The sequence below is a fragment of the Erpetoichthys calabaricus genome, chromosome 10 (assembly GCF_900747795.2).
Source record: "Erpetoichthys calabaricus chromosome 10, fErpCal1.3, whole genome shotgun sequence".
Classification (NCBI taxonomy): domain Eukaryota; kingdom Metazoa; phylum Chordata; class Cladistia; order Polypteriformes; family Polypteridae; genus Erpetoichthys; species Erpetoichthys calabaricus.
In genome coordinates, this window is record NC_041403.2 from 130,926,772 (window position 1) to 130,948,273 (window position 21,502).

General features: G+C 34.4%; 1 protein-coding gene across 3 annotated transcripts in view; it reads right to left on the reverse strand.

The window, feature by feature from the left end:
- Positions 1 to 4,877: 4,877 nt before the first annotated feature.
- Positions 4,878 to 21,502, reverse strand: part of nfatc2a (nuclear factor of activated T cells 2a) — a 318,663-nt gene continuing 302,038 nt past the window's right edge. For 2 of the 3 annotated variants that reach the window (XM_028811906.2, XM_028811905.2), the window contains exon 10: positions 4,878 to 8,886. In XM_028811906.2, the coding sequence (XP_028667739.1) occupies positions 8,831 to 8,886 (56 nt within the window). In that variant the 3' untranslated portion in view covers positions 4,878 to 8,830. The remainder of the gene's footprint in view (positions 8,887 to 21,502) is intronic. The other variant, XM_051932996.1, reaches the window with a different exon arrangement.

Sequence of the window (21,502 nt, forward strand, 5' to 3'; positions counted from 1 at the left end):
CACTCACAAACTACATAGAACATACTCACATTTAAAGAGACAGTACAAAATTGGAATCACATATGAAAGCAATAAAAAACATAAAAAGATAAAAGTAATAACTGAAAATAAACAAAAACAATAATCAAATACATATGACAGTTTGAGGATGTGGGGTCACCAATAAACACAGATTGGCCATTTCATTATGTTCACCGTCCCTTCCTACATAATTCCCTGCTCAAGGAGATGTGGCATCATATGCTCAGGCAGTGGAACAAATGGCAATGTGTTTGTGCTGTGATGCGATGCCCAGTGTACACTGGGTTCCCAGCCAGGACAGACTGGCCCAGGACAAGGACAGGGCCTACTGATGTCCTAAGAGAATGTGCCCTGGAATATGTGGACAATGCTCCCCAGTGTACAATGCAGCATATCACCTAGGAAGTGCCAGTGACGCCTGGCCAGCTGAAGATGAGAAACCAGCCTTTCAAAGCTGGCAGGACAGCGAAACGAGGCAGTTGATAGAGAACAGCACGCAGTCCCAGAAGGAGAGTAACAGGACTGTGTTGCTCTCGTAAAGATTTGGGAGAAGTTTGCTTACGTCACTCCAGCCTGTTAGCTGACAGCACAGAATGATTCACACCATGAAACTCTTAAATGAAGTTGTCTAAACAAACTGGGTTCTGAATACTGTAAGTCCAAAAATAACCATGAGAAGACTTTCAAACTAGTGATGTGTGAAACGATAAGAGTTGCACTACGCATGCCGTTTTGCAAAACTGCCCATATTGCTCCCTAAGGGTTATTCTGCTGCCATTATTTCTTTCTTTTTTTTGCTGCACTCCAGTGCAACTCTGAAGTCCAATGGCTCCTTCCAGCATTGCCTGCATGCACGTTCATGCCGCTGGTTCTGCCTCAATAAGTGTCAGAGGCAGCTAGCACCATCTATGCTCAGTTTCCCCAACTCTGTAAGCCAATCGAGGTCAGGGTCGCTCTAGAAGCTCGCTGGATCACTAATGGATTTTTAGCAGTCTTGAAGTGCTTGCAGATGAATGCTCTTTTGCTGTACTCTGCTTTACACGCTCTACACCTTAATAAAGTGTGCCATGCCTTCACAAATGGAGAAAACAGATGCTGAAGAGATTAAAATATATGGAGCAAATTTTGGTTGTGAAGAAACACACTTTGTGAAATAAACTTTTTTTGTGAAACAAAACTCTTAGATTTCATTGCAAATTCGTTTTTGTGCAAATCTTTTCAATCATCGCTCTTTACAAGCACATCCTTCCAGATGTCTGATGAAACTATAATTTGGAGGATAACTGGGATGAGAGCTCAAGTGGACTTTGTGGTCCTGCAGATGTGGGCAAGTGGGCTAGCCACCCCACCAATTACAATTACATGGATTAAAACACATGGAGATAGGATCAGATAGGGATCACACTTTTTGCTTTCTTATGTAATTTTGAGATATTCCCAATTACATGTGTGATTTATTCACAATGAAGACAACATTTTTAATACGTCTTGTCCCCTTTACTATCACTCTGGCTGTTAGGAGTGTCCCTTCCTGTTATAAATGGAAAATGCAAAAGACAAAAGATGTGATTTTGAAAATGGCATGGGAGCCATCAGCATGTACAAAGAGCTGAAATGACACTTGTGCATGGGGTTGTTGGGCCCACCTGCCATGATAGGTTCAGGAACTCAACAATATGGAAGGACTTCAGAGTAGAACTGCTGCTTCTCCAGGAAGTGAAGAGCTAGTTACAATGGTCTGGCTATGTAGTTAGGATGCCCCCAGGTGCCTCTCTCACATTTACAAGGGAGATTGAACTGAATGAAGCGTCAGGGACATATCCACTGGGATATTTCCTAGGATGGGCTGGAAGAAGTTGCTGAGGACTTCATGAGCAGGTCAGCTCAACACAGTAGCACTCCTGAGGTTTTCACACACTAGATTATCATGGATATTTCAAGACTGAGCTGACATCAAAAAAATGTTAAGCCAATGGTGATTCTGTGGTTGTAAACAGACAGTGGATGAATTACGTTGACACAACAAACATCAAAGAAGAATTAACAACTCATTGCATTTTCTCAGAGTACCATTGCCAAAGACCAAATGTGCAGCTGAAATCAGCAAAAAAACATGATGATGTAATCACAATGGGCTGATGGGCCCTGGGAATGAAAAACATTTCTCATGTGTTAGAATTGTTCCTAGCTTCTGATGATCCACAAGAGTCAGGAGGATGCAAGAACCATGACATGTTGATAATCCAATAAGGCCATGGAGTCATCCTGCCATGTGACAGCAATACAAGCTGGTCGAGGCGGTGCAGTGGCATGGCACATAATGGCTCCCGTGATATACTAATAATGATGAGGTATGAATATACCTCTCTCACTGCAGAGGCATACTTCTTATAATGCTTCATGCCAAAAGTTTAAGGAAAGCTTGGGGATGGTTCAAAGAAAACAGCAGTCAATTCATCTTTAAAAAGTGGCCTTCTGGGGTCAAATTTTAATCTGTACAAACATCTGGGAGATGAGATGGGATTAGCAGTTTAAAGCAGTGTCCAGCACTGGCTAAAACATTGGATTAGATGTGGAGCAGCTGCCCTGTGACATTACCTTGAGTTAAACCTGTGATGAATTCAGGCCTTCTAAGGAGAAATGGGGCTCAACTGAAACATTAGAAAGACGAACCTAACAGTGCTTAGTTGGGGTGGGTCAGGTTAGTCATTAAAATGTGGTTAAATGAATACTTCATAAGATTGTGGTATAGTGGGTCCGTTATTCAGAAAAACTGGCCGTTTTAATAAATAATGAATGCGCTCGTGCTGGGGAGTGGAGCAGGTGCAAGCTGTCTGCCGTGAAGATGCCCCGTCTCCGAGTTGGTGCAAAATGGTCAGTCTTACCTGCACGTGCGGGCAGTCTGACTGCCTTATTATCAGTTTGGGGCAGCAATCAGGTGATTGCACCTGCAACCACTTACCAGCCTATAAAGGGGAGTGCAAGATCGAAAAAGGAAAAGAGACGCGAAAAGAAAAGGGAGATTAAAAGACGGGAGAAGCAAGCAGGAGAAAAGAGAGAGAAAACAAGCTGTTGGACAAAGTGGAAGCAGGTGGACGGGAGTAGAGCCCCAAGGAGGAGCGAGTGGCCATCGCACAGGAGGGGGTTGTGGGTCGCTCCTGTTGAGCGTCTTTGGGAGCAGGAATGACCATCATGCTCAGGAAGTACACTCGCTGGGAGGAGCCTTTGAGACGGCAGCAGTTGGAGTACAGAGTGTGGATTGGCAAAGGTTCTGGTGGAGCAGGGCTCGGTGATTGCCTGCGGACACTGTGGGATAGGTGCCAGGGGACACGGGCCAGATGAGATGGGTGTCTGCACCTGCTGGTCGATGTCTCTCCGGACTGCGAGGTCCGGATAGGATAAGCTGGAGAGACGTCTGTTTTAAAAGAAGGCACCAGGGCTTGTGGTTTTAAAATTGGTTTCCTGAACTGCATTGTTTTAACCTCGTTTTTAACAGATTTCTCTATTTATTGATTTTTAACCTCCACATAAACACTTTTTTATGGGTTATTTATTTATTGAACTTTTTTGAGCACTGCACTTGGGACACTTGTTTTGTGGATTTTTATAATAAAAGCACTAGCACTTTTCACCATCCCCTTGCTTGGTGTGTTTTGTCTTCATCTGCCATGCTCATCTCGGTTATGGTACTGACGGTGTCAGGTTCAAGAGGCTCCCAAAAGTGAAGAGGGAGCAAGGAGCCGATCCGCACCGTCACAATGATATTTTTATATGTTACTTACCCTATATAGTTTGTTGTGATGGACAAGAAAACATTTTAATCTCATGTTTTCATGCAGAATGTAGTAAAAAAAGTTTACTGACAATAGTCTATAGTGACCATCTTTGGGCAACAGCAAACAATATCAAAATGTTCATGAAAAAAAATCTCACGTTACACATGTTGTATAATCCATTTGTAAAGTCATCCAGTCGTATGATCACAACATCCCAAACACACATATTTTTACTAAAATATTGGTAAATAAGTCACTTCTGAAAAACACACTTGTGAACTAAAATGGCCTTGAACGTCTTTACATTTATAGTCATTTCCAAAACTGGAGTGCCTTGGGATTATTTAGTAGCAGGCTGTGAACACTACGCAGGTGAATTTACCATCTGCTTTTTGAAATATCTCAGATTATCACAAGTTTGAGATGTATTCTCTTACTGAGAATGTTTTCACTCACTTATCTTTAGTTCTACATGTCTCTTATTGAGCTTCATACTGTCGCCATCATGTGAAATTCAATGTTAGCCAATGAATAAGGTGGATTCGTGACCAGTGAATGGGTTTTGTTGGCAGGTCTTTAATTGAAATGTTTGTTCACATCTAAACACACTTCTTTCTAGTTCACAAGTGTTTTGTTTTCTGTAAGTAAATTATTTATCAATATTTTAGTAAGAATACACATGTTTGGGATGTTGACAGCATACGAGTGGATGACTTCACATGTAGATTATACAACATGTGTAATGTGAGTTTTTTCATAGACATTTGAATATTGTTTACTGTTGTCCAACACTGGTCGTCACTGATTTATCTTGTATCAGAATCTTTCTTCATTCTGCATGAAAACGTGACATTAAAAATTTTTCTTGGGGATCAGTACAAACTACATGGGGTAAGTTACAATAAAAAAAATATATAATTTTTGGGAGGAGTATTCCTTTAATGATGATGGAAAGAATGTAAATAACATTTATTAAGAGAAAAAAAATTACATTTGCTAGCTAAGACTGCAAAGACCATCACATTGTCAAAATAAGATTGACAATCATTTACAGAACAAACCACAAACACCCATTTAAAATACAATGCAAATGAAATTTATTGCTTAATGTATACAGAGTTAGAAAAAAATAACAGTAAAACGTATTATAGAAAGAAAATGTATAAAATGTAATGAAAGTATCATAGCAAAATACTAAAAAATGGCAATTTCTAAATATGGCTTTGACATATTAATAAAGAGCTGCAAAAGCAATCTCAAATTGCTGTTTTGGTTTACGCTGTCATCATTAAAAGGCTGTGCACAATTCTAGAACTCAAAGGATTTACAAACTTGGGTCAGACAATCTGGAACAATTGATACAGATTATAAAAATAAACCTTCGACACTTTTTAACAACATGCTTCTAAAATATGGAAACTGAGAAGTTTCATACAAAGTGAAGCAGCACTCTTATTTACAGCATATAAAAAAAAGATTAAAAATAGTACTATTATAATTAGAGATAATAAAAAGCCATTTTCTTTCTTGGACTAATAGTATCACTACATTATACAGTGCATTCGATGTTAAGTGAGGCTCATCCCTCCATTGTATTTAGTTCACTGTACTTTTTGTGTTATACAGTGGGTCAATAACTCACACATTTGTAATCATTTATACCAGGGCATACACTCACTCTGAATGGAAGGCCAGCTATTCTACGTATTCAGCAACCCCAAGGGACAATCCAGAGCAAACAAACAGCACAGCCATCATGTTGGTGGAAGTAGACAAGGTAAAGCTCTTCAGAACCCCAGCAGACTTCATTGCCATCCATCCATCATGCTACTGTGAATTTAGGTTTGGCCCTCAGTAAGAAAAAACATGTCTCACAGACAAACACTAGAAGAAGAAGGCTGGTAAAAAATGCGCTTCAAGTACCAATACTACTATAGCAACAGCTGTGCTCCACTTTTACAAAATCCATTTTAATCCAAACTTTACAATTCTGTATTCAATGCAGAAAAAGACCAAATTTGGGGATTTTGACTGATGTCTGACTTCAGACTGACTCTCCAGATTTCTGAAGGAGTCTCATGATAAGATAAATGCGGACAAAATTAAACCTTTTATGTACTGTTTGTCATCTGAAGTTAGATTTACACAATTTTAAGACTGGGTGAGAACTAAATGATTCTTAGGCATGTCCTGCATAATACCAGGACTAGGAGAGAGTGTTTACTTTATTCACAAATACACAGAAATTATATTTCTATGCATATGTAATTAAACACATACACATCCTGCCAATATATGAGAAGTCATATATTACATAGTGCTCTGCAGATTAAGGTCCACAACTGATTTAATATCGGTCATTTTTAACCTAAGCAAATTCTAGGTCTCCATACAGGAAGAAGACCATCTACAATGATTCATTCAACTTTGCCTTCTGATCTTTGCAAAGGCAAGAGTTTATGTTGAAAAGCATCATTACCTGCAGTATAAGCAAACACAAAAGGCTGAGCAAGGGGCACGGAATTCAGGAAAAATGAGGACATTCACATATCATTATGGAAGTATTCTGGAATTTGAGAACATTACAGTTACATGAAGAAAGTTTCTTTTTTCAGCACATTTTTATCTACTGCCAATTTGATTTTTTATCTTCTTTTGATGTGAATGGAAACATTGACACCGCAAGTTGGCAAGGAATGGTTTTTGCAGCTGACAATACAATAGCAGGAAGGTACTGAAGAAAATATTTAGATATGCAGAGGAAAGACAAGGTCTGTTTCAGTGCAATTGTGGCAGTCACCCAAATAAAGTCACAATTCCTTTTTTTAAAAGGCCAGATGTCTATTATGTCAAGGAGATAGAGCTTGATAAATCACATAACATTTAAAATACAAAAAAAAAATTCTTTAGGCAGCAAAACTCTTAAAAACTCTACAGAACCCACCTATACCGATACTGCTCAAATTCCCATACATTCAAGAAAATCACTTAACTGACAATAAAGGCACTGGGAAGCTCTTACAAAAGGGTAAGCAATGCAGGAGTCGTCTGACTTAGCCTCAGATGATAATTACCACAAAACAATAATTATAAAAATGTACTTTACTGTTAGCAACATTCATTAAGAAACAAAAAGACTAATACAATCTTTGGTGCTTTAAATGTATTTCTATACTTTATATATAATTAGAGCATCTGTTTCTGCATTTTAAATATTTTACTTTTCTACTATTAACAGTTTTAAAGCGCGTTCAGTATTATATATAAGCTTCAGATGAAAACATTACATTCAGTATTTTACTAGCCAAGCTATAGTATAGTAATTTCTTAGGGAAAATAGCAATTATTACCACTGCGCATCTGAAATAAATGAAACTATACCATTTTCTTTCTTTTACTTATTGGAGACTCAACACACATTAGCACATGTGGGCTGTTGGACCTTAAATGTCTGTGGTGGGTTAAAATAATACATATACTGTACACATAAAGTTGCCCAGGCTATATATAAAGTGCTGTATCTGCTGACTGAAATAAGGCACTTTTTATGAATTTGGTTAACAGGATGGCTATTCATTACTGGTGGTAGACAGTCAGTGTGGGTTTTTTTTTTCTAATTAAACTTTAAACAAAACTTTCAGGGTTTCAGTAAATTTTCAAACAAATTATATCTCACAATTTCTTAAAATTAGGGTAATCTACTGTTAAAAACTATCACCATATGAAGAATGCTGTTTCATAAAAGCACAACATATACATTTTAAGCTTGTATTAAATCTTAAGCTTATATTATTTGGTTGCTACCCCTTTTCCCCTATAACAAACAGCTCCTTTGAAGTGAACAACAGATCTGTCTAAATATGTTCCCATTGAGCTGCTAGTGGCCCCATTCAAAACTGTTTCCTTACTGATTTAATTTTACACTATTATATAAATTGGTCAAATGATATGATATATTTGAAAAAAAAATTCTCTACAGCTATGGGCTCAAAGCACTGTTCAGCAAAGATTAACATTGATTATTCACTGATAAATCTCTAACAGGTCACCCTGCTCTGCGCAGTATAGTTCAATTGTCTGTGTTGGGGCAGACACTTTATGAACAATATTTGCTAATAATGTACATACTCTGTTAAATATTAATTAAACTGTGTTCATTTTGTTAACTATTAAGAAATCTAGAAGCACAGAGAATGTTCAAACTTGCTTGCAGCTGACTAATTGTGTAACACTGAAAGCCAAACATCACTGACTGAAATGTTAAGATGTATATCCCACCTCAGATTAGCTACACAATTTCAGCACTACTTTGAATCCTGCACTTTAAATATTAAATGCTCTCTTGGAGGTATAATGAGCACAACCACACAGATGCATATGAATTTCTTCCTTCCTGATGTAATTTTACCCTTTCAAATATAAGTACTTCATATAAATTACTGTTCTTGTCTACTAAATTTAAAGTATAGGAAACATTTAAAGTGCCTTCAGCTAGCGCCCTTAAACAAAAAAACCTTGCAAAACTTTCCAAAATTTCTAGATGCTTAAAACATTAAAAGAATAATTTAACATTTTTAAAAAGTAGTTTTTGTTTAAAATGTTAGGACTTTTCTGTTATACTGAATTAGGAATTCAAAGAAGAAAATGTATGTGTTTTATAGATATATTCATATATTCTTAAAAAAGTGTAGCCTGACAATAGTCCTATGGATCTACTGAATATTCTTTTGAAAGGTAGAAGAATCCCTGAAGATGGAATCCAAATATGAATACAGATTAAATCCTGAGATCACTTTTTTCTTTCTGAACATGAAGATCAGTTTTCTTTTGCATTGAGGAGTTTTACTCAAAACTTAACATTTGAAATGGGACTTTCTCAGTTGCAACACTTTCAGTGATGGCATCTTCCTTACAGATAATCAAATGCAAAATTTGTGCTGAAAAGAAAATGTGCTTCTTTAGTCATGATAAATGTCTCAAGGTTGGTGTGAAAAAGCAATTAGCAAAATCAAATTTCCTGAAAGGTTGTCTGTTTAAGTTTGACCTCTGCTGTGAACTCCAGTCAGATCCTTCCTGATGATTTCATTCACTGCAAAGAAAAAAAAGAACATTAAGTAAAAGCAAACTTCATTGTAATACTTTAACAATGCATGCTCAAACTCTTGATGTTTAACTAATTTATTAAACACTTGCATATGGGATTTTTTTCCAGTGTAAACTTTTGAACATATGATTACTCTTCCTCCTTTAAGTAAATTATGAGAAGTAAAAACATGACAGTATTGTTTTTAGAGTATTTAACTAAACAAAATGTAACTGCATAATCTGAATTTAAATAAAAAATAGGTATTACGATACAAAGAAGCTGCAAAGGTGTAGAGACAATATGCCATAAAAAGTAAAACTATCAATCAGAGATATGTAATAATAAATATAGTGTTTATATTAAGACAGAAAAGTGTAAATCCTTTGGCTAGAAAAACAACTTCAATGGCAGGTCTAAAGAAAGGTTAAGCAAATGGAGAGCAACTTGCTGTGCTCTATAAACAATCACTGTCAACTGGGCAGAATTCCACAATAATTTATTCTTTTAATAAATAAATTACATAAGCAGAATGAAAAATACACATTCATTACATAAAACGATAACAACAATAATGGGTTAGACACACAATATTGTGGAAATGTGCTTTTCTTATTTAAACTATGAGTTTTCTGAAGTATGTATTAAGAGTATATTATCAAAAAATGCATGTATTTTGTACATTCTCAGAATGCAAATAGATAACAGATACATGGATTTTGCAACACGAGTTACTTAAGAATTGTTCTTTTTTTTCCATGAATGTTTTTCATATTGTTTGCCTTGTTTGGTTTCTTTTGGGTTCTGTTCAATTTAAATCTTTGTTATGTTTTTATCTCCATAAAAATATGAGATAAAAAATTTAGCTCGTCCTCCACAAGAAACTCCAAAGTAAATGACATATAAAAATATTAATTTTGAGTGAAGCATTCCTTTAATAATAATTTAATAACTGGAAACACCCAAAGAGATATAACCGTTAAACTGCTAGACCTCCTAGAAGATTCCAAAAATGTTTCTAAGATTATAAGGACTGAGAAATAACAACAATAATAATAAGAAACAATTTTTACAAAAACACTTTGTTCAATATCATTCTATTTTTCTTCCAGGTGGCAGGATATGTAAAATGCAGCACAGTAGGTCAAATTATATCTTAAATATAATATATATATATATATATATACTTTTTATATATATATATATATATATATATATATATATATATATATATATATAAACAAAAACATAAAAAAATTAAAGATGTATTAATTACTTAAAAAAATAAATAATGGAAAAAAATATATGAGTCAGTAGCCATGTATTTATTTTCAAATAAACCAAACAATTTCTGTAGGCATCTGGTTCAATTCTAAACTGCCTAGGGAAGGTCTAGATGGGATAGAGGTTCCATAGGTTTATTTTTTGCAAAATATGAATTAACTTCAGTTTCGTTTTTTCCATACAACCCTAGTAACTTCAGGCATCTAAAAAAGTATTTTGTTATAAGGGTTTAGTGCGGCATAGTGGTTAGAGCTGCTTGCCTGATGGATTCAGCACACTGGGTTTAATTCCATGCCCAGTCATTGTCTGTGTGGAGCTTGTCTGAAAGGAGTTACCTTCGGGTACTGCAGTTTTCTAATCATGTACCAAAGATATCCATCTTATGTTGACTGGCAATATATCATTGGCCCTGTCTGAGTGGGGCCTTTAATAGACTGGCACCTCATCCAGGGATCTTTACATATTTCATTTTGCCTGGGGCAGAATATTTTCTAGGCCCCTGAGACCCATAATTGGATTAAATAGATTCAAGAATTCTCTATTATAATAAACCATTTCAGAAACTATTTAATCTAGAGATACAGTAAAAGCCATTGATTAAAGAAAACTTGAGTTATGTACGAGGAATATGCATGCCACTATAAAACACCAGTCATCATAAGCCTTACAGTGCTCAATGTGTTAGCTATAATAGCTATAGAAGCATTTTTTACATGTAATGGATGCAGTCATCCACAAGGAGGTGAGATGCGTTCACATACTGTAATCATGTGCTACAGTACAATGTTTTGTAGCACTTCCTGTTGACTGAATGATGGAAGCTGCAACTAAGTATTAATGGAAACTTTTACAGCTTTGTCTTTCTAAAAATAGGTATGAGGTCAAATTGGGAGGTTTTATTTATTCTTCCCTTCTCTTCTGGTTTTAAAATGAGGGGCCACATACAGTATTTATTTATAAAAACAAGTCTATTTTCTAATATTCGTCTAGAAAATAAATATCTTGCGTACTTTTCACTGTATGCAGCTGTAGGATAAGAACATGCAAGTGATATAGCAATACTTCTGCATCATTTCACACTAGTGTACTTTATATACAATGGTGTTTCATTTTCTTACAGCCAAAATCAGAATTAAAGAGGCACAGAAAATGAACATATGAGGCAAGTTGTGTTTTCGGTTAGTGATAGCTACAACATATTTTTTGACTAAGCTCAGACCTTTTAATTAGTTGACCTACATTTTAAAATAACTTGATGTCACTGAAATTAGCTGGTAAATGAGGGATGCAACACACACAAAATTATCATACCAGTGAACATTTCAGATAATATTCCTAGAAGTAGGAAAGTAATACATTATTTAATTATATACTTTAAAACAAATACCAGTGAATACTTCAGATCACAGCAGCATGAAAAAGTTTAACTGGCAAAAAGGCTGAGTTACAAGAAACTATGTACTGTGTACTAGTGATATTTTTTGGGTATAACTCCTTAGCCAGCATGCGCCCTGTGCACTGTTTCACTCTATAACATTCATTAAGGTACACTGTGGTTAACAGTGCAGTTTCCTGTTCTACTGGTTGTTTTTTTAATTGAGGGTACTTACTCGTTTAAATATGTAATTTTTATCTGACAACTGAAAAGAGAGATATGCAGTGAGACACTCTCCAGACACCATAAAAATTCTTTGGCCAGTATTATTTTTTAATAGTTAGGATATAATTGAGGGTGTACAGGAGATTGAACCACTAGGGTCAAGTGACTATAATGTAAAACAATTCTCAATGGTTTGGAAGAATGCAGATGCAAAGACTAAAACTGTTTAATTTTAGTAGGGCAAATTTTGAGCAGCTGCGGCAAAGCCTAAGGAGGACAGACTTGGATAAGCTTTTAATTGTAGAGATAGTTGAGGAGCCACGAAATAGTTTTAAAATGTTTTACATGAAATGCAGGACAGGAACATACCTAAATTGGAAACTAGTAGGAAATGTACAGTAGGATAACAGGAAATGCAAGGCAAGAAATGTTGAACACATATCTAAAATAGAAATGTTTTTCATGTTATAATACTGACAAACTTTCGACATTAAGTGTATAATGTGTCAAGACAGAAGTCCAAATATCAAATAAACACTTTCACAAAAGGTACATGTATAACAAAACAAGTACACTTTTATTCAAGAATATAACCAAAGAAAAAGAAATCAGGCTAGGGAACAACACTAACATGACTGCTTATGTGGTGCAGCGATAAGAGCTTCTGACTCATAATCAAGAGGTTGCGGGTTCGAGTCTGGCTGCTTCCCAGAATTGCTGTTTTGAGTAATGAGATGCTCTTACTGTTACTATTATACAATAAAAAACATACATTTGACTTGAGTGTGTAACAGCCGGTGTAAATTTATGGTACTTGTAAAGGTTAGCATTTTTTTTTTTATTCAGTTTTATTCTGTCAGTCACGTTCGTGCTCTCCCCAATCTGACACTGCTGTTTTCAAATAAAGACGTGCTATAACAGACGTGAACTCAGATGAGGATGAAGGTTCTACATCGGAGAAAGAGAACAGAAGCTCTCCCCACAATAAATGTCCACTCACACATAAAAACAATGCAGCTGCAACAGGCCTAAAGGCAAAAGATGGCACCGTTTGAATGCAGCAAGAGGTCAGGCGTCGTCCTGCCAGTGAATCTGACACACGCATGTCCTTTACCGAAACAGCAGGGCATGCTCGCCAAGGTATTGTTCAAAGTTCTGTTTGTGATTATGTTTTGTGATGGTCTTTTTATGAAAAACATTTATATGTTACTTATATAAAAGCCACATCGATTGTTATTTACCTAAATTTATTTACTTTTCTTCCTACACCGTAAAGTCACAAGTAGACTGCAGAGCTTCCTATGTTTGATCGGGTACTATAACATGAAAAAAGCTTCTGTTTTATCTATGTATTTAACATTTCTTGCATTTCTCGCATTTCCTGTCATCCTACATCTACATGGATCATTGCAGACACGGAACACACATGAAATGCTTGTGTTCCAAATAACGATATATTATTTACCCTATACAACTCCAGGCACCTCACAGCCAGATAAACAGACTTGAGCTGGGAGAACTTTTTGCCAGAGTTAAGCTGCGTTGGTGGGGGGATGGGACAGCAAGCTGCTTGTGATGATCAACAAATTTACAAAACAAAAAAGATGCTGATGGAGAGGTGTGAAGGAATTTAAGGTAGTCCAGGATTACAGGTTTTTTCGTAGGCTTCAGGGATTCTAGTGTTAAGAAGGCTAACAGAATGTTAGGTTATATAGCCTGATGTGTAGAGTGCAAGTCCAAGGAGGATATGCTCAGGCTTTATAATGCACAGGTGAGGCTTCTGGAGTACTGTGTACAGTTTTGGTTTCCAGGCTACAAAAAGGACATAGTAGCACTATAAAACGTCCAGAGAAGAGTGACTAGGCTGGTTCCAGGGCTACATGGGGTGAATTATGAGGAAAGATTAAAAGAGGTGAGCCTTTTCAGTTTAAGCAAAAAAAGACTAAGAGGAGAGTTGATTGAAGTGTTTAAAATATAAAGGGAATTAATACAGTGGATTGAGACTGTTGCTTTAAAATGAGTTGATCAAAAACATGTGGACACAGCTGGAAACTTGTTAGGGGTACGTTTTGCACAAACATACTACGAGTATGCAAAAGTTATTGGCATTCAATCTTCTAATAACAAATACATACTGTTAACAAATATTTGTTATGCATTTTGTAGTGGGTTTTAACAAAATGACAAAGTAAAGGCTGACCAAAGGATGTATTGTGAAATGTTAATTTAGCAAAAGCATCTGCTCGTCCTCTGAAAACAAAAAAAACCCACACATTTTTCAGATTATTTTAAGTATATTTCCTCTTCTATTGGAAATGTCATAAAAAAGTGCCATTGTTATAATAATTCTTTCTAACTGGAATAACACCATGGTATCCAAATTACACAAATCTGATGTGTATTAATAAACAAAGAAAACAGAAGAGATGGATGGAAGTGTAGAAATCAAAGTAGAAAAATAAACACACAAAGTAATAAAACTAGAACCTATTTGAGCCTAACTTTACAGTGTTTGGTTTTCTGAAAACAATACATCTTGGTGAATAATAAACAAGAGAAAAGTACATGAGCTAAGTAATTTTTGCAAGTGTTTTACACAGGACTTCATTATATGATACTTACAATACAGTATAAAGAGTTCTTTATTGACTCCTCCCCTGCATCTGCATTGGAAAAGCTTTGTCAGTAGAAAACTGAATAATCAATACACTAAACATCAAATATATTTATTAATATAACCGAAAAGGACATATACACTGATTATTCACAATATTAAAATCACTTGCCTAATATTGCGTATGTCTACCTAGTGCTGCCAAAACAGCTCTGACCTATCCAGGCATAAACTCTACAAGACCTTTTTAGCTGTCCTGTGGTATCTGGCACCAAGACATTAACAGTGGATCATTTAAGTCCTTTACGCTGCAAAAAGCGGCCACAATGAATCAGACATCTTTTTCCAGCATATCCCACAGATGCTCTATTGTATTGATATCTGAGGAATGTGGAGACCAAGTCAACTCTTTGTCATGGTCCTCAAACAATTCCTGAACAATTTTTGCATTGTGGTTATCCTGCTGAAAGGGGCCACTGCTATCATAAATTTTGTAATGTCTTATAATCATAAATAATAATCATAAATAATCATAAATATCATACTGCTGTGTTTTGAAGAGAAGACAAAAACAGATAAGCTAATTAAATTAGGTCATTAACAGATAAAATGACTGAGATTATGAAACTGGAAGAAAAAACATACAACATGGAGTCCGAAGGAGTGAATTTGAGAGGAAATATTATAGAATACAGTATACTATTAATACCAAAGTTAGTTTTGTTATCACAAACCAATGTTTCAGTTACAAAATAGCCTTTATATCAATATAACTGAAAACAATTACGTTTCTTATGACAACATATATGCCACATGACTGCAGATAGTAATACATATGAAGGAAATCGGCTAACAGGATTGTCTTCAAATGACATGCCTTTACTGTTCAACAGAGATACAGACATACTAGTAAAAGAGTGGTTAATCATTCACAACTGTATTATCCTGGAGGACACCTGACCCGAATACCTTTAGAATACAACAATAGGCAGTAGTAAACGTTAAAGGTAGAAAGTAGGAAAATGTACAGAAATTAAGGTGGCCTGATCTATCCAGTTTAGTATTTTGCCGCTGTGATCTTCATGACCCCTTGTAAAAAGACAATTTTCCCTCTTGAGATTAACAAAGTATATTAAATTTAAAAAAATCAAAAATCAGGATAAATGGAATGAAAAAGAAGTGTAGACATCTCAGGCCACATATTGGTAGGAGCTGATAAGGAAGGAATATTTTATAGATTATAGCTGATAATAGCACATATATGCCAAAAAGGCAAGACTGCTCATTGAAGACTTGAAGACTTAAAGAGGCTGCGTGGTCATTTTTTGATCTGCCAGTGACAACAAAACACAAGTAAGCAACTCTTATTCTACAGAATGCTGTGTGTAATTAGTCAACTAAAAGGGCACCACACAGACAAGTATACTACCTACATCAAAGCAAATGGGGAAAACCTGAATTTTCTGAGTTGTAGCCTTTGTCAGTCTGAGATGTTATTTGAGAAAGCTGACACATTTAGTCAAGATAGCCTGAAAACAAACTCCATTACTCTGATATTTACAACTATAGTACACTATGTTTTAATTTAAAATAATTATGAAATATAAAAAGAGCATGTGCTACTTTTATTTAACTTGTTCTGAATGGTCATACATTTTTCAAGAAAATACACAGAAAAAAGTTTAAATCATTTAACTCATCTTTACAAATGTAAACTTAGCTGATATTTGCATATTAGATATATGCAGAAAAATAGAAAATAAAAACATTAATGTACATTTCTGACCTGTAGTGGTCATGGTAGAGGAAAATAACAAGATTTGATAGTTCATATGTCCTATTTGATCAATTCTATATTTTAAAACAATAAGGCTCATCCAACTACTATTAATTTCATTATGTCTCCTTGCTATGGCTAATCCTGCATGGAGGACTCAATCAATATTAGTAGACACAGTCAACCTTAGCAACAACATTGACTCTTCAGTTTTAAAAAGCCAAAATCAAGGAAAAAATCAAAGTAAGCTTTATTTTCATCTCATCCATACAAAAGTATGAAATGACCAAGCTCAAGCCTCACAGTGTACACATAGTTCAAACAAGACAGGACAGTATGCTCAAACAGACAAAACCATGCATTTACAGTTACAGGCAATATGTCAATACAATTAAATTACACAATTACACAGAATCCATTTAATTCAAGATCCACAGATCATTGCAGTGACTGATCTTTTGACATTATAGGTAAAGTGACTTTTGCATAAACTGGAGTGAGAATATGGATATGGTTAGTGAATGATTTTGTCTTGAAGTCTACAATTATTACTTTAGTATTATCAATCCTGAGAGAAAGATTATTATCTCTGCACCAAATGACCAGCTGTTCTACTACCCCACCCACTATGTTGACTCGACATCCCTGCTTATCAATTCTAGCACAGTTGTGTGTTCAGTGAACTTGATCAGGGGATTATCAGAGAAGGACTTGAACAGAAAATTTCTCTATATACAGATGATATGGTACTGTATATATCAGATCCACAAAATACCGTGCCTGCAGTCCTAACAGCACTAACAGAATTTCAAAAGATTTCTGGTCTCAGAATTAATATGAATAAAAATATGCTCTTTCCAGTGAATTCTCAAGCACACAATATTAGATTGGACACCTTCCCTTTTTATCACCGCAGATCAGTTTAAATACCTAGGGGTAAATATAAATATATTTAAATATAAAGTAAACCAAAAGCCCTTTATCAACAAAATTTTGCGGTCTATATGGAAAAAATTAAGCGAGACTTGCATAGATGGTCTACCCTTCATCTCACTTTAGCTGAAAGAATTAACATTGTCAAGATGAATATCCTTCGCAAGCTTCTTTTTCTACAGTATTTCAAAACATTCCAATATACCTGTACACCAATAAATCATTTTTTAAGAAATTAGATTAAACCATAAACATATTTATTTGGAATTCAAAACATCCACATATCCAAAGGGCTACCTTACAAAGACCTAAGGTAGAAGGTGGCATGGCTCTACCTAACTTTCAGTTTTATTACTAGGGGAGAAATATACAAACTATAAAAACCTGTACATTAACACAAATAGATGAAGACACACAGGCTTGATCCACAATAGAAATAAAATCCTGCAATACTTCTTTATATTCCTTGTTTTATACCCCATTAATTACAAGTCATCGCCAATATACTAACAATCCAATTGTACTTCACTTACTCAGAATACGGAAAAAGTGTAGGAAGTATTTTAAGATAGAGAAGCTTTTATCTATGGCACCTCTGCATGAGAACCACCTTTTCCCACCCTCTCAAATGTACACAGTTTTTAATGTTTGGAAAACATTCGAGATTAAATCACTTAGAGATCTGTACATAGACAACGTCTTCACATTCCTACAAACAATTACATTCCAAATTAAACTTTCCAGCAGCATATTTCTTTCACTACCTTCAAATTATAAACTTTGTTAAACAAAACCTGCCCAATTTTCCTCACATCCCACCTACCTCTATTCCGGAAAAAATATTGATCAGTCTTGAGGACTCAGACACAATCTCTGTAATATATAAAAACATTTTACAGTCCCTCCCTTTCAAAGGTCCCAGAGTACAGTGGGAAAAGGATATCTCATTCAACATCTCAGAAAAGGAGTGGAAGGTAGCAATGCACAGAATTCACTTGAGCTCCATGTGCGCAAAGCATACAATTATTCAACTTTAAATTATATATCGAGCAAATCTGTCTCATTTTAAATTGTCTGAAATGTTTCCAGTGCAAGATCCAACCTGCGAACTTTGCAATCAAGTTGAACCTCATTGGGTCATATGTTTTGGGCATGCACCAAATGAACATAATTTTGGAACAAAATCTTCAAATGGCTTTCAGACAGCCTTGCTGTCACAATCTTTCCTAATCCATTAACAACTGTGTTTGGTGTACTTCCAGGTGGGCTTAAAGTGGAGAAGGGCAAACAAACTGTAATTGCCTTTACTACACTATTTGCACGTAGACTTACTTTGCTCAACTGGAAGAATCCTAACTCATCTATTTTTAAGTCAGTGGGTAACTGATGTTATATATTATTTGAAATTGGAAAAAATCTAATTCTCACTTAGAGGATCTGTACAAAACTTTTTCAAAACCTGCCAGGATCTAATCAATAATATTTTAGAATAGGCATTTAAATTGAGGAAACTGATTCTCTCCCCTCTTTTTTATTCTATTTATTTTTATTTATTTATTAATTTATCTATTTACTTATTTTTACTAGTTTAAAGTTTTACTCTGCTGGCCTAGCTCTCTTTCTCATGGGTGGAGGTTGATTCGTTTCAAACTTAGTTTTGTTCAAATTGACTTGCTTGTATGGAATGTTATTTGATTTTAATAAAATCCAAAAAATGCTTGACTTTATTTTACATTAATACAGGATATAGAAATTTCATAGTTAAAAACTATAAAACTGGATTACATGAGTTTATAAAATGAACATTTTAATTTTAAATTAAAAACACTTTTATAGAAGGCCATGTCTTTCCTGTTATAAGCATACTTCCATATCAATACAGCTTCCTGTTTATTTGTGAAATATTATAGTGCAACAGCAAAATCAAACAAATTTGTTTTGTTGCATAAAGTGAATCTCGTACTACTTTAAAAAACTATAGCTGAGGGCAATACAGTCCAATCAGCTTGATAAGGCTAAGACCGCCCCACACCCCTTCAAATACAGCATTCAAATAAATCTTGTTAATAATTTTTTAGTTAACAATCATTTGGTTTTGCATGTCTCACTCTTAGAAACCTATTCCTTAATTAAGCCTGTCCATGAGACACCATCAGTGCTCAGTTTGAAAATGGTCTGAAAAAGCAACTTTTAAACTTCTGCTCTGTACAAAATGTATAGATGTATAGCTCTGTACTATGTACTAATTTTAATTCTTTGTTTCTTTATTATTAAACAAATTACTATCAGTTCCAGTTTACCTAAATAGACTCTTCAAAGTTATTTACTTTTAATTTATCACATATTGTACATATTTATACTGTACTTTTATTATAAAACTTGAACTGCGCTGTTGACTTTTTTTTATGAAAACTCTTTGTGATGTGACTAGAAAGATTACTACATGAATTAAATATTAACTGATTTACAAACGCTAGAAAAAGAGGCAACACTTCATAGCTGAAAGCATGAAAAACAATTTATATTGTATACACAAAGCATGATAGCAAAGCAAAAAAATTACTTTTCATTACAAAATACCTTAGTTAAACAGAAAATATCCAGTTAATTTTGAAACATATAATCTTTCACTGGAAAGGCTCAGAATACTGCCATAAACATTTTTAAGTATGATACAGTTAAACAAAACATAATTACATCTTGCCTGAAGAAGGGGCCTGAGTTGCCTCGAAAGCTTGCAAATTGTAATCTTTTTAGTTATCCAATAAAAGGTGTCATAATGTCATAATGGTTAACATGGTACAACACCCTAGTACTACAAAACATAATGAAATTCATGCCTAAAAATTGGAATAATCTTTATTATTTTAATTTATGAATTCTTTTGAATTGAAATGAAGACATTTACGACTCTGCGTATTATTAAAAAAATAATAGTAATATAATGTAAACTAAATTAAGGTATGAGAAGAAAAGCAAAGACTAAAATGTAGAACTGCCCTCATTATAAGTTATGCTAAATTCCTCTATGAAATACATCAAATAAACCTCACTTTTTCTTTATATTGGACTATATAATTTGAGCAAATTTTAGAATTAAATGCCATTGTCCAAACCACTTTTAGTATGCAAAACACTGTCAAAGTATTGTTTGTGCAAAATGACAATGAAATAACTGTAAAAAAACATGCAAGCACTTATCAAACTATTGTACATAACATAAAGTATATTTGCAACAAGAAAAACAACTATTTTAGCAAATTCAGCAGTTATGTAAAATCTATTTACTTTTTATTTTTAAGAGATTATACAGATAGAATAGTTTTTACAAGTTGTTATTTCTGACTAGACAACAACTTATACTGCTAAATTAGTTTCTATTGTTTTTAAGCAGAATTTGTAATTAAAAATAGTACAAAAATCAAGATTGAAAACATTCCAGGATAAAAGAGCTTTCCCTGTTTTAAAAGGCAAGTTTTCATTTTAATTAGCAGAAAGTAAATGGTGACCAGTGGAAATAAGTAAATTGGTGGCGTATTAAACAAATAGACGGCTAAAATAATTATAATTCACAAACAACATTAATTTTTGTACTAACTACATTTTGTTTTATACTTTATGACTTGGTAGCCTTATACTATAATATAATTACCATATAATCATAGCAAATAATGACCGAATAAATAGAATAAGAACTCATTGTGAAGAAACATACAGAACCATACAGGAGCAGGAGGAGAAGACTGGAGACATACAGGCTTAAAATAAAATAGTGGAGACAACAAAAATAGTGACTATAGAAATAAGACAAAGTGGTGAAGCTTATTTTGCAGGATAGCCTAATTTTGTCAGAATTATTAAAAGCTGCTGTATAGATAAAAACACCAGCACATTGATGGCAAAAATCTGAAAATGTTCTCTAGTCCATTTGGTCCAATTCTGGTCTAATGCTGTTTGGAAGTTAACTAGCCTAATAGGCCATAAGCAATACAAGAAATTTATGAAATTAAAAATGCAAACATAATTAATGTTATTCTAACCTTTAGAAGTAAGTACAATATATGATTTCTAAAATAAGGATATAAATTCACACATACACAAAGAATCTTTTACTGTATATCATGGCAAACAAAATACAGCTACATACTGGCAATTTTTCCATTTCATTATTTAAAACATTTACCCAAACAAATTAACAAATTTCTGTTGTATAATTCAATGTCTGACAAATAAGATTGGAACAGTTTTGATTAAACCCAGTTTTTATAAAGCACAGCATACTTTCAGGGAAATACGCTATCAATATGAACATCATCTAAATTAGTACAAACAAATAAAATGAAAAAATCTTTATTCTTGAACATAAAAAACCTTTTGACTTATTTTCATGACCAGTAAGTGTAAAGGTGAGAAA